Here is a 14306-nt window from a genome sequence, read left to right on the forward strand (position 1 = left end):
AAACAATTCGGGAAGGGGCCAGCCACTTCTGGCTGTGGAGGGGCCAGACTGACAGTTTACCAACTGTACTTTTATAGCTCCATCCTCAGGACAAGGACACGAACCTTTCTTCCAGATCAGGGCTGTTTGGCCGGTTTTTCTGGTTTCTTGATGGAGGGGGAGGAGAAGGCACTTTACTCCCTGGAGTCAGGTCACTGCCAATGAAACAAAACAAAGGGAGTGGAAAAGGTTGCCAGGGAAGAAATTCAGACCTTGATGGATGTTGTTGTTGTTGTTGGGCTGTGGTGGGCTGTGTGTGTGTGTGTGTGTGTGTGTGTGTGTGTGTGTGTGTATGTGTGTGTGTGTATTGCTACATTATCACACTGCATTACTCTGTATTTTTAGGCTCCACCCCATTCCCTAAAACCCAAATTGAGCCAAAGCAGCCAGAGTTAGGGAAATGGTTGGGGACCATAGCTAGGAATGAGGAAAAGTGTCCAATGTCCATTGGTCCAATAGAGTTTATTCATCAGCCCTTCTCTACCAATGAGTGGAGGGTTGGGGTCAATCTACAAATGGTCCTCAGGCTCAGAACTAAAGGGCATCATCTTTAGGAATCTTGGGAAGAGAAACCATGGAGTGATTAGAATGGGGATGGAGAGAAATGTGGCTTTTATAGGATGCAGGTGAAAGAGGTGCCTCTAATATCCAAGGCTAAATTAGTCAGAAAAGATTCGGACAATAGAATTTGCTTCAGGCGGATCAGTCAGAACCAAGGGGATGATGGATGGATGAGACAAGGCAGGAGAGAGACAAAATAGTTTCCAGGGGGACAGAGCATAAAAATCTCCAGATCAGGGGTAAGGAGAGTGAAGGTCTAAATCCTGGGAGTTGAGTCAGATAGCTTTGGCACTTAGATGGGAAAGTCTTTCACACTGGGATGTTGAGGGGATGGAGCATGAGGAATTGTCTAGAATGATTCCTGGGTTAGAATGAGGTATCCTAAGAATTACAAGAAAGGGGGAAAGAGTTAGGAAGAAAGTACCCTGCTGACCTGATGATATTCTAGACTCATAATTGAGGGGTAAAGAAGCAAATTCTGGAAGGCTAAAATAGCCACTAGGCCATTCAAATCCAAGCAGAATAAAACTGAATTAATATCAGGGTAAATAAGGTTATTAAAGGTTGAAGATACCCAACCAAGCTTAGAGGCTTAGAGCTGATATTAAGGATTAGAATTAAACATAAAAATCATTACAACATGTAAACTTGTTACTCTTTTCATCTATAAATTAGAACCTTTCCCCTTATATTCTCCTATAGTGCTCCAGAACAAACCTCCATTTATATTGGTGTGCTGTTATCAGGGCTCTGGGAAGGGTCCTAGAAGGAGGGAAATATCAGAAACGAAGTGGAAGCAGTGTTGGTGAAAACCTAGAACACAATCCATCTGGGTCCTAAGTTGACTGGTGCAAAAGAGGAGTCTGATAAGATAAATGGGTTCAGGGGAAGGTGGAGGCAGGAATAAGGATCCCACCATTCCCAGGACACATAGTGCCACATCTGTCTTCTGGGACTAGGTGAAGGGAAAATCTACCAATCTTTCTTCCACATTAAGGCTGTCAAACCTATTCTCATAATTTCTTGATGGAAAGGGACAGGGAGGTGAAATTTTCTTGGAAATCAGGTCACTGCAAATTAAAAAAAAGACACAAAAGAATATGGAAGGAGTTTTCTGGGGAAGAAATCTAGAAACTCTGCCTGCTTATGTGTTGGTGGGAGGGGATGGGAATATTTTGTCATGATTATGCAGTTCTCTTTTGAGGACTATAAAAATATACTCTTCAGTACCAATCAACCAACAAGCTTTTATTAGTAATAGTAACAATAATAGCCAACATTTATATATAACACTTGTGTACTGGGCACTTTAGCATCAGCTCTGAACTGATTTTTTTTGGGGGAATTATCATTATAGAAATATCATAGCATGAGTGGAGGGGGGAGAGGATGTTTCTCTTTAAAAAAAGTGTGAGGTTTTTTTGAAAAAAGAAAATTGATGTTATTCCCAGTAAACTGATTCCTTTATACCCTCCCTTCCCTCCCTAATCTCAAGCCCTCTCCTATAACACAGAAGTACAGTTAAACAAGAATAAAGGGATGCTTTGCCATGTCTGACAGGGTAGCCTCCACTCTTCTGATGTTTCCTTGTTGTTTCCTGACTCCTGCACCATGAGAACCTTCCCTTGGCTCACAATTTAACATCTGTAAACTGGATCTGACATTTCTCAGCCCATTGAATCACTTCTTGGTTTTGATTTTGAGAACTATGTGCTCCTACTTTGAACTGTCCATCCCCATTCTTGGTTTTGTTCTGAGTCCTCTTCATCCCCCGGAGTGGTTAACTTTCCAACATGTGGTGGATGAAATCTTGGCTGAGAGTGGATCTGCTAACTGCCCACTGATCTCTCTAGATTGGTATGAGCTTGTTATAAGGATCTGCCAGGAAGAGTACTAGCTGAGTGAATTGTTACATTAAAAAAAGAAACTCTTACAGTACTTTTGTATGCCAGCCTGTGCCATTTTTGACTGGCCAGATATATTTATTGACTAGGGCTGAAATCTTAGTTCTCCAGGAATTTCTGGGAGACTTGATAAAAGTGGTTCATTTGGATCTCCATCTCTCCTCCAGCGCTGTAGGACTAGTTAGGAAATGAGAAGAGTTGTAACTCTGCCATGATGGCTTGGCTCTTCTCTCTTCCTAGCCATCTGGGACCAGTACCACTGCCCCACATTAGAACTACTGGGTCAGATGCCTAGGATGCCAGTATTTACATCATTGGGTCTGAGTGGTGAGGCAAACAATCTGTTCTTAATATGGGAGGCTGATAAATAGAAAATGGTATTCCGGATTAAGTGAGGCATATTTGAACTTTGGGTAATATTGACTCAGTTCAATTTTTCCATTGAGCTTATCTTTCTTCTATTTTGTGTATGTAGTAAAGGTACATAGTTATTTAGAGGTTGTCTCCCCCATTAGGTGAGCTTCTTGAGTGGGGGGACAGTGTTTTTGACTTTCTTTGTACCCCTTGTTCTTAGCATAGTGCCTGGCACACAATATTTCATAAAGATTTATTTACTGATTGACAGTGCCCCTCTAATCTTCCAGCATTTTATGACCTCACAGTCTATTTAAACAGTATTCTTTCCCATTTACATCCGGGGCTTTGCTTAGCTGACTAATTAGTCAATATGTTCATTCGTTACTTTGATAGAATGTAAGTTGCTTGAGAGCAGGGGATGTGTCATTCTTGTCTTTTTATACATCCCTAGGGCCAGGGACTATATAATAATATAATTAATATAATATAATGTAAAATAATTCAATGCAATGCAATATAATAATATAATATAATATATAATTAATATAATATAAGATATATAATTAATATAACATAATATAGTATAATGTAGTATAATATGATGTAATGTAATATATAATGTAATGTAATGTAATACAATATAATACAATATAATATATCATATCATATCATATAATAAATATAATATAATAAATATCATATTATCATATCATATCATATCATACCATACCATACAATATAACATAACATAACATAAAATAACATAACATAACATAACATAATATAATATAATATAATATAATATAATATAATATAATATAATATAATATAATATAATATAATATAATATAATATAATATAATATAATATAATATAATATAATATAATATAATATAATATAATATAATATAATATAATATAATAATGGACTGGTGATTTCACTGAGATAGGGAAATCCAAGCTGAGAAAATTCACTTTACCAGTGCAGGTTGGTACCGTTTCTATAGGCGCTGAGATGTTAAAAAATCTTTCCCAGGATCACAGAGCCAGGATATGTTAGAGGTGAAACTTGGTCCAGGTCTTCCTGAATCTAGAGGCCAGTTCCTACTCACTAAGACATGGTCTCCTTAGTCAATACTAGCAGACTGCTGATTGGCTGACCTAGCACCAGCTGTTTGTCAATCAGAAGAATGCCAATTTGAAGAGGAGGAGCTGGAATTCCTGGGGACACACAATAGGCTGGTGGGAAATACGAATGGTTCTTCCCCCCACCTCACAATGTGGAGACTATACTATAGTTGGGAACCTCACATTAGCAAAAGAGCCCTACTGGTCTCTGGGTTTTGCTTTTCACACTGATGACATGTTTCACTGTGGAGTAGTAAATAGACTAGTGGACTTGTAGTCGGGAAATCTTGGGTTTGAGTATAGCCTCAGCCACTTCCTTACTATGTGACCCTGGACAAGCCACTTAACTTTTGTCTGCCTCAGTTTCCTCATCTGTAAAATGCATGGAACAGTAGCACCGACCTCACATAGTTGTTGTGAGGATCACATGAGCTAACGAATGAAGTGCTTTGCAAAACTTCAAAGTGCTGTATATACCAGCTATTAATATTATTAAATTCTCAAAGGTGTTAATCTTCCTAACCTCTGGACTTTGTAACAACAACAGTAACAGCAGCAGCGACTACAACAAGCTTGTGGTAGTAGTTGTCCTTTTATAGCTAATCCCACCCTCTAACCTGCCTTGAATAGATTTCTCTTGCAAGTTGACCCTGGGTAAGAATCCATTTGACGTGTAGGGATAACCATCATCTTGAGGGAGTTCACTGTGGTCCATATGAACCCTAAAAATTTAGAAGACTTGGAGGCTCTTCAGAGACTCAACCAATCTCAGGTCATCTGGATTCTCTTTGTTTTTAATATAGGAGATTTAATTCGACCATCTCATACATCTTTGGGTCACTAGAACCAATAAATGAATATACAGATTTGCTGCTGTGGAGACCAGAATTTGAACATCTGTGGGATTAGCTCCCTTGGCTAAAGACGAGTCGAAAGAATGGAAATTGCACAGTTACTCAATCTTGACTGGATCTGTTGGACCTGCTTCCTAGCATAAGGTTTAGAGGGACTACATTAAGGCATGGCTGTCTGGGATTCAAGCCAGAATAACTCTTGCCTTCGAAAGACAACTGGCCTCTAGCAAGTTGGTTCTTCCTCTTCACTCTTAGCTTTATACCAACTTTAGAGAGAGACCTGGTGAGCAGTGTTCCATTTCTGTGATGATAGCTTTGCAATTAAACACGGAGGGTAACTCTCTATGACTCCCTGGGTTTTGGTGACAATACATAGAATATGATATCTCTTGGTATGTCCAGTTGTGTGAAGTGTATCTTTAAGCTAAAGAACATGTGCAAAATGTAGACTTATTTTGATTCTTGCCCCTCCCCCCACCATGAGGGGTTGGGGATACTTTGACCAAAGTGGCTAAGTTTCTGTCTGACATAGGACCCTTCCACTGCTGTCAAATTTGTTCATTTGTAACTTTTTAAAAATAAAATATTTTCCGACCTTTAAATTCTTAAATTTTAAATACAAAGAAACCTCTTTGTAACCACCAACAAAAATAGACAACAAATTAAAGCAGAGGATAAAAATGAGATTGAACATAAACTCCAAATAATTTACAACTTGTTGAAAATTCTGTATGCTGACTTTAACACATTAAAATATCTTCAGGAAAACTTTCCCAATTTCCCTTAATGCTAGAGCCTTTCCTGGAGGTTTTCTCCAATTTATCCTACATGTACCTTGTTAGTATGCAACTGTTTGCATATTGTCCCTCTTAGAAAGTAAGCTCTTTGAGAACAGGGACTGTTTTTGTCTTTGCACCTTAAGGGCGTAGTACAGTGCTTGGTTCATAGGAGGTGCTTAATAAATAATCCATTGACTGAGTCTGACAAACTAAATTTACAACCTGTTTAAAATTCTGTGTATTAATTTTTAATAAACTAAATTAAATAAAAAGTTCTTGTTGCTTTTGTGTCCCTTTTATAACCTGAGATTTGGGGAATTTTTCAAACATAGCCAAAGAATTCATGCTACTGTTCTTATTCTTTCTTTTCTTACTTATTACTCAAGTATGTTTTATAGCTTAACTGTTTCCCATCTTTTCTCCCCTTCACTTGGGGCCCTGTTTATTTCACACTCTTTCACTGTACTTTTCACTTTATATGTAAAAGTTCATTTTTCTAAAGCACATTCCTCCCCAATTAGAGCACACTAATTGAACACTAAAATAATAATAATAGTACTAATTAGCATTTGTAGAGCACTTTACGATTTGCAAAGCACTTTATATACATGTGGCTCATTTTACTCTCCTCAGTTGAATTTATTTTATTATTTTTTAAAAAATATATAATTTATTTATTTTTCAGCTCTCAACATTCACTTCCACAGGAATTTGAATTCAAAATTTTCTTCCCAGACAGTTAAATTTTATTGTAGTAACAGTTTACTTGTTTACCCAAAATTTGTCCTTCTATGAAAACTTTGAGTTCAGCTGGTTCATTCCCACACTCGTTCCATGCATTGTAATTCCAGTTGTTGATGATTGTTTTTTAAGAATTGGAGGCTGAAGCAGCTAGGTGGTGGGGTGGATGGAGCGCTAGCCCTTGATCAGGAGAACCTGAGTTCAAATGTGGCCTCATACACTTACTAGCTGTGTAACCCTGGGCAAGCTCACCTAATTACCTCTTGAAAAAAGAATAGCACTGTGGAAAAATGGGGAGCCAATAAGGATTGCAATAGGCATACCTTATGTGTCAGAAGTCATGAAGACTACCTGAAACCTGTACATAGATAAGCCCTTTGAGAAGAGGGTCCATTCTCAAGCATTCAGTTAGTGAGTTCTATAATAACAGGACAACCCTAGGATTAACCAAACTTGCTCTGAATCTATCCCTTTGTTTGGTGGGCTCCCCTCCTAATTTTCTGGAATTATGGAAAGTCAAATATTAGTAATCCTTTGCAAGCTGGACTTACACCCAGTGAATGCTCAGTCTCCTTGTTCCCCCACCCAAAGAAGGCTGCGTAGTTTTTGGTAGATCCTAGACTTGTACTTAATAAAACTAGAAAAGGCATTCCAGGAGGAAGTATGGTGCCTAAGCCCAAAGCAGTGTCATTTGGCAGATAGACTTGAAGGTTAAGTGGGGAGCTAGTCCAAAAATTATAAGCTTATTTAGTGTTTAGGACCAGTATTAAATGATAAGCACTTTGGTGTCAATGTCTACCTATATTGCCTTCAGGTGATGTGTTGGGAGGAGCGTTCATGATAGGAGGATTACCAGTTATTTGGCTTTCCATGAATCCAGAAAACCAGGGAGAAACAAAAATCCCCAAATCAGAGAACACCACTTGCTCAGATCCAAGGTATCACATAACTATCCATGGTCAGAGGAGAAGGAAGAACCACTAACCTCGCTTCCTCACTGGGGTTGTTAAACCTGCTCGGATGGATTCTTGATGGAGGGGAAGGGGAAGGCATAATTTTTCTGGAAATCAGTTCACTGCAAGCAAAACAAAACAACAACAACAACAAAAAAGCTGAAGTTTGCCAACGAATAAATTCAGGATTTATACCTAAGAGCTAAGAGAAATGTATTTCTTTGATGATTTATAAATTCATTTAGTCTTTGGAAAATTATATCTGCAGCCAGCATAATTCATTTCTAGTTCTGCAAAGCTTTGGTTTTCTGGAACCTGTAGTCACTGAGAAAAATGTTGGGGGAATTCCACGCTGAAGCAACCTGCTGACAACATTAATTACTATGGGATGACATAATTACCTGCTCTGTCCACTTTGAGGATTATCAACTCTTAACAATCCAAATAGATGCCTTTCTCTTCATTTAAATAAATCTCCAAAGAGCCTGCCTCATCTTAAAAGGTTCCCATAAGAGTTATAAATACTGGAACTAGATGGCACGCAGTACTCATTTTCTCCTCTTCTCATCTTGCCTTCATTTATGCCAACCACAAGCAACCATCCAGTCTCGTGGCAGTCAGACAAAGGAAAATGTGGGCCCATCATATATTTCTTTTAAAAATCTTTTTTCTTATATATTTTGGTTTTATGTCACATTCATTTCTGAATGTCTCCCTACCCTACTCTACCCTTCTCTGTCATGAGCCGTCCCTTGTAGCAAAGATTTAAAAAGAAAAAAAAAGCAGTTTCAACAACCTGGGTCTGATAGTACATGCGGTATTCTATACCCATAGTCTCCCATCTCTGCAGAGAGGAGAGAAGCACATTTTTTCAACTCCTTTCTAGACTAAGCTTGTTCATTGCAATTACGTAGCAATTAGTTTTAGTTTTTGTTCTTTCCACTTATACTGAGGTAGTTACTGTGCATATTATTTTCCTGGTTTCATTGCTTCATTATGTATCACTTCGTACCCTCCCATGCATCTCTGAATTCTTCATTTTTATTGTTTCTTACAGTTTAGTAATAATATTCCCTTTTATTCATGTACTGTAATTTCTTTCAAGTATGTCGCATTTTAATTTTTTTATGGGGAGGGGTGACATAGGTAAGTAAGTAACTGAACCCAGCCCTACCCTATGCTCCCGTTCTGTGGTTCATGACTCTTGATCTAGTTCTAAAGGAAAGCAACATTTTCTATGAGAAGGAAGGCAGGGGGCTACTAGAAGCTACCCTGACTCCTCCCTATGGCCATGCTTTTGGAAGATCGGACACATCTTGCTGGGGAATTGTTGGGAGAGGTTGTTTGACCTTTGCTGTCTTTCTTTTGAATCCTGATGTCTCAAACCTCCTCCCTTCCCCCACCCACTGTATGGTGTCCCTCTCCACCAATAATTCCCTCACTCATAAGTTCTGGTGGCATGTGGTAGCACTAAATATGAACATGGATGTGGATGGTGCATACCCAGATGGTGACTTGAGGGAATCTAAGGCTATTCTTCCATGAGCCAGAATGGCCTTTCAAAGTTGGTTTGCCAATGTTGCAGGGTAGGAAAGTTTCCAGTAGTGGCTAGCTTGCAATCTCTACAAGGCATCCATTACATCAATGTTACACAGCTATTTGCCAGAAGGGACTTCCTGAGGTCAACCTCTGAGGTACTAGGCACTGGTAGGAAGTTGACGGCCTACTAGAAATGTCCATTATGAGGTGCCTCCGTAAGGATGGGGCCACTGTCACTGTTTGGCAGCCTGGGGGAAATCCCAGTTATCTTCTCCTTGCAGCATGTCCTGTTAGTTATTTCCAGAAGTAACTCTGAACTTTCTAAAACCTTGAAGCAGGTCACCAGCTTGTTCTGGAGCTCACAGATGGGATTAGCTATTCGATCATCATTATTTTAGCTCACCCAGCTTTAAGAACAGCTCCTGGAGATATACTTCCAGGTCCTCCCACCATAGTAGAGTTGGCCTCTATCTTCAGTAACACCTATTTCAAGGCATAGATGAAGTTCTATCTTCATCTTTAATTCAAAGAGTTGTAGTGATCTTCCTCAGTGCCTCCTTTTGCTCCTTCAGGGCACCTTGCCCAGGATGCCCACAGAGCTCCAGTGACTCCTCCCTCCCCAGTCTCTGCTTCCTGTCCCTGGTCAAAGAGGTGCTTGGCACTCATTGCTCAACCTGGGACTTATGTCTTCTTTCTGACCTTCTGGCTCTCTCTCACAAAGACTACTATGACATTTTGCAGGAAGAGTTCCCAATGAGTGGGCATCTCTTTTGTTTTGAGTTCTTTGCTACTGGAAACATCACTGCTATGAGTATTTTGGGATTGCTATTTGACCTCCTTAGGGTATGTATCTGGCTTAGTCACTTTAAAGTAGCTATAATTCTGAATTCTTTTCCAGAATGGCTATACCAATTCATAACTCTGTCAACAGTGTATCAGTGTGCCTATCCTCCTATGGCTCCTCTACTACCACCTGTTTTAATCTTTTGTAACCTTTTCCAACTTGTTGGGTATGAGGTGAGACCTCAGACACATTTTGGCTGGCATTTCTCTCGTTATTAGTGAGTTAGAACAGATCTTCACATTATTGTTAATAGTTTGCAATTCTTTTGAGGACGGTTCACATTCTTTGACTACTAGGGGATGGATCTTGGTCTTAAATATTTATATTAATCACTTGTATATATAAAACATCAGTCCTGTATCAGAGATAATTGATGCAAAGATTTTCCCCTCTTGACACTTCTCTTTCTTATCCAAGCTTCAGTGATTTTTTTTCCATGTCAAAATTCATGTCAAAATTATCCTTTTTTTTCTGGACAAAGGGAAGGCAATCACCTGATTACGTCCTTTTGTAATGATGTGACCTTTTGTATTCATGTAGCCATTAGGAACTTATTGTGATAAGTGGTACAGGATGTTGGTCTAAACTTAATTTCTGCTGAACTGTTTTCTAGTAGTTCTTGTTAACTAGGAAGTTCTTTCTCAAGTAATTTATGTTTTAGCATTTATCAAATACAGAGTTATTGTGTATAGTGTTTCTGATTCTTCCTTATGTAGTCTATTCTTTTGATTTCTTTTTATTTGTTTAATCAGTATAAAAATTGTTCCATTCCTTTAAAAACAAAACCAATCTGCTTCCTGATTTCTAAAGGGCCAGGTTTACTGCAATGGCTAAGCTTTGTGACTACTGCTAGCTTTATATTGTAAAATTGCCTGTGGCTCTGTGGCTAGAGTGCAAAAGCAAGATGTGACCACTAAGTGGCAGGGTGTACAAAGTTTTCTACTAAGAACTCTCCATCCTCTGGGGTGGCTTTTTACAGAGAGATTTCTGGCAGAGAATGTGAGAATCAGTGTGACCTCTTAGCCCTGCAGAACTGACTCCTTAACACGGGGTCAGGGTCTGTTTGGAAGCAAGAACAAGCTGGCTCATTAAGGTCAAAGTTGCCTCTGATGACTTGGCTATGTTGGTCTACTTCTAAGACCCTCATTCATCCTTTGAAGAATTCAGAGGAACAAGCCCCTCACCTGCTCCCTCTGTGTGCTTTTACACACATATGTAATGTCTGGGTATCTATAGACATATTTTATATAAGATCACATGCAGTTTCTGCCACGTTAGCACAGCAGTGGACAAAGTGCCCAATGAAGCCCAGAATAGAAATATTCACTGTGATGTTGAACTGAATTTAATTGAATATCATTGAGCTAAATGGAACCAAAACTCCATAAGACTGCGCTCAATACATCAGAATGTTGGTCCAAAATAAGAAGCAAAGAACAACGGCTCATGGCACCCAGTGGAAAGAAATCTGTGCAGAATACTCACTGGTAGGCACATGACAAGTTAAAAATTCCAAAGAAGGGGTGGTAGATGTCTGAGATGTCAAGAGATGCTGGGTGGGTTAGTAGTGAGTGGTCCAGTCTACAGAACCACAGATGGCTGACCAGGAGGCCAAAACGTGGGATGAGATGGGGGGATGAGTCAGTAACACGGCTGTTTCAGCAGAAATTTAAAGGATAGTATGACGATGTGAGATCATTCATTCTCATGTTCAATATATGTGTACTCTCACTGCAAGGAGTGCCAGGAGGAAGGGAGGAGGAAAGAAAATAAGAAAAGATTCAAGATCTCAGATCCAAAATTCAAAATCAAGGGTAGTGCAAGGCCCAGTAAGGAAGTATTCTTTGGTGGAGAGCTGAAAAGAGAGGCTGTATGGTGAAGTGGAAAACCTATCTGCCATCAGCTCTGTGACCCTGGACAAGCCATTTAACATCTCTGAGCCTCAGTTCCTTAAATATAAAATGAGAAGGTTGCATTAGATGACCTCTGAAGTCTAAATGTATGAGCCTATGAGCTTCAGAGACCACATAATCAAATTTTCACCGCATGAAATCTTGCTATAGGCAACCAGGGGTATGCAAAGTCCCAGAATTGCTCAGTTGCTAAGCACCACCACTTAACCCCCACTGCCATGCACACATAAAGTCAACACTACAATGAATGATCTCACATCCTTAGACTCACTACCATTTACATTTCTGCCCAAACAGCCACAGTACTGACTCATCCCACCAATTTTTTGGTCTCCTGGTCAGTCATTTGTGGTTCTTTGGGTTCCAGTCTATAAACTAAATCACTTATTGTTCTCCATCCTTACTCCATGACCTGGAGAGCATCTCTGGATAGGATAAATTGCAGCATATGGAGTTCAATTCAATTCAATATTACATTGGACATTTCTGGCCTGATAATCATTAGGAACTTTATCCACTGTTGGGCCAACGTGACTTTGCAACTTCTGACCCATTTTCTGCTCATGACATTGTCATCAACATTGATGAATGAGGTAGTTATATTTAATATCTAGTTTGGCATAGTAGAAAGAGCACTGGGTTTGACCATCCAAGGAATCGTGGCTCTCCTACTTACTACCTGCATGTCTTTGGGGAAAATTTTTCCACCTCTCAGGCTCAGTTCCTTACATGAGGAAGTTGACTTTATGGTCTTTAAGGTTCCTTCTAGCTCTGAATCCTTTGGACCTATGAATTATTTTAGCCTTCTACCTGAACCATGCTTTGTGGTCATTGAAAATCCACCTATTTTCAAAAAGTTTCACTTTTAGGAGTACCAGCCTGGATAACCCCCTGCAGCTGTTACAGCTTTTCTTGGAGGATATTTGGAAACAAAACAATTCTCCACATAAAGCAAATTTGTGATGTATTATTCACTATCAATTTTGATTGCTTTCACAATCCAGGTCTCAAATTGCCACTGTCCTAATAGTTTTTGGGGAGATTATATTTTTTTGTGAAACTCTTTTGGGGATACCCATCTGGCACAAGTCTAAGAACTGTTTGATTTCAGTTTTGTACTCATAGCTTCTCTGTTCAAGGATGTTGACATACCCTGGATTTATTCTTATGTTATGCAATGCAATACTGATACTTTGGCCAAGTATTATTCTGTTTCATCCTTTATAAATGCACAGACTGCAAAGACTTAAAATTCTTTGCATTTTTCTCAAAGTTGCCAGACTTCATATGTGTAATCAGTAGTTGTAAAGTAAAGCTGGCATGAAAGGCAGCCTTGTTTGGGACCTATGGAATCCTCTAGATCTCTCCCAATGAGGGGGTGTATTATGTGAGTGAAGAGCTTACATTATGCTAGTTAAATAACTTCTAATTCAACTTTAAAATTACTTAAGATCTAATATTCACATTTTAATGTGGTAACTTTTGTCATCCCTAAATTTTCAATCATATTTTGGATGGGGTGGAGGTACCATCTATCCATCCATTTCTCTGTCTGTCTCTTCAAATATTTTAATCACTGTTTGGGAAATGGAAAGTACGACTGAGTACTATAGGAAGAAGGAGCAAAGAGTATATTTATCCATGACTGGTGGCCTAGTAGCTGGGCCATATAATAGTAGAGGGACATGCTGGAGCTAAGAATGGGACTCAGTGATTGGGGAAAATTCTGTCTTCCTAAATGAAGGCATTGAGGCAGAGGGGAGGAGAGCATGAGGAGCTCTGGCTAAAGTGTCAGCCAGAATAGCAATAGGTACTTAGTGCCAATGGAGTGGGAAGAAGAAAGGCCTTTGCATTTCTGATTAATAACAGCAAGCATTCATCTTGTGCTTTACGGTTTGCAAAGCACTTTATAAATATTTTCTCATTTTATCCTCACAACCAGCCTGGGAGGTAGGTTCTATTATTATAGCAACTTCATAGTTGAGGAAATTGAGGCAGACAGAGAGTCTGCCGAGAGTCACGTAGCTAGTAAGTATGTGATGCTGGATTAGAGCTCAGGTCTTCCTGCCTCCAAGTCCAGGGTGCCATTGACTACACCATGCTGTAGCCTCCTTTATAGGAAAGGTCTGGGGAAATGGCTAATTGAGAAAGGTCAATGCTTATTACCATTTGCAATTCGTATTTTACATTCTCATTGAGAAATCTCAGGCCTTATCCCACATACTTCCAAAATATAGCTCTTGACATTTGAGGCCTCAGGCTGAGCCATATGGAATCTCCCTCAGGACAGCTCTGGTTGTACCAACATGATGCTTAAGAAGATGGCAACAGCTATGGATTAGTTAGCCAATGCTTGGTGAGTCAAGCAGTGCAAGGACTATTGTGTCACAACATGACTACAATAAAGAAAGGAAATGGTCACTTTCTAGATCTAGCTTATAGAATATGAAGAGAAACAAAGCTCTATTTATATTCTGAAGTCATCCTGGGATCCTTGGGAAAAGAAGATGTATATCTTCTCTTCTGACATTATGGGAACCTGCCAAAGTTTTCATGAAATCCCACAAGGAATGCATTTTAGCTGCCCATTAAGATACCTACCCAGGTTGCATGCAAACCACTTGTTGGCCACCCAATACCAAGTCACACCTTCCTAGATTTTTTTGGCATGGGTGTAACTTATGCAAGAAGAGG

The 14306-nt window shown here is 39.4% G+C and overlaps 1 protein-coding gene across 3 annotated transcripts in view; it reads right to left on the minus strand.

The window, feature by feature from the left end:
• The window catches only part of KIF6 (kinesin family member 6), a 504404-nt gene that overhangs the window by 18622 nt on the left and 471476 nt on the right, over positions 1 to 14306 (minus strand). For 2 of the 3 annotated variants that reach the window (XM_072642002.1, XM_072642000.1), the window contains 2 exons: positions 7349 to 7438; positions 105 to 194 (listed from right to left, as the gene is read on the minus strand). In XM_072642002.1, the coding sequence (XP_072498103.1) occupies positions 105 to 194; positions 7349 to 7438 (180 nt within the window). The remainder of the gene's footprint in view (positions 1 to 104; positions 195 to 7348; positions 7439 to 14306) is intronic. The other variant, XM_072642001.1, reaches the window with a different exon arrangement.

This window comes from Notamacropus eugenii, chromosome 2, assembly GCF_028372415.1.
Source record: "Notamacropus eugenii isolate mMacEug1 chromosome 2, mMacEug1.pri_v2, whole genome shotgun sequence".
NCBI classification, from domain to species: Eukaryota; Metazoa; Chordata; class Mammalia; order Diprotodontia; family Macropodidae; genus Notamacropus; species Notamacropus eugenii.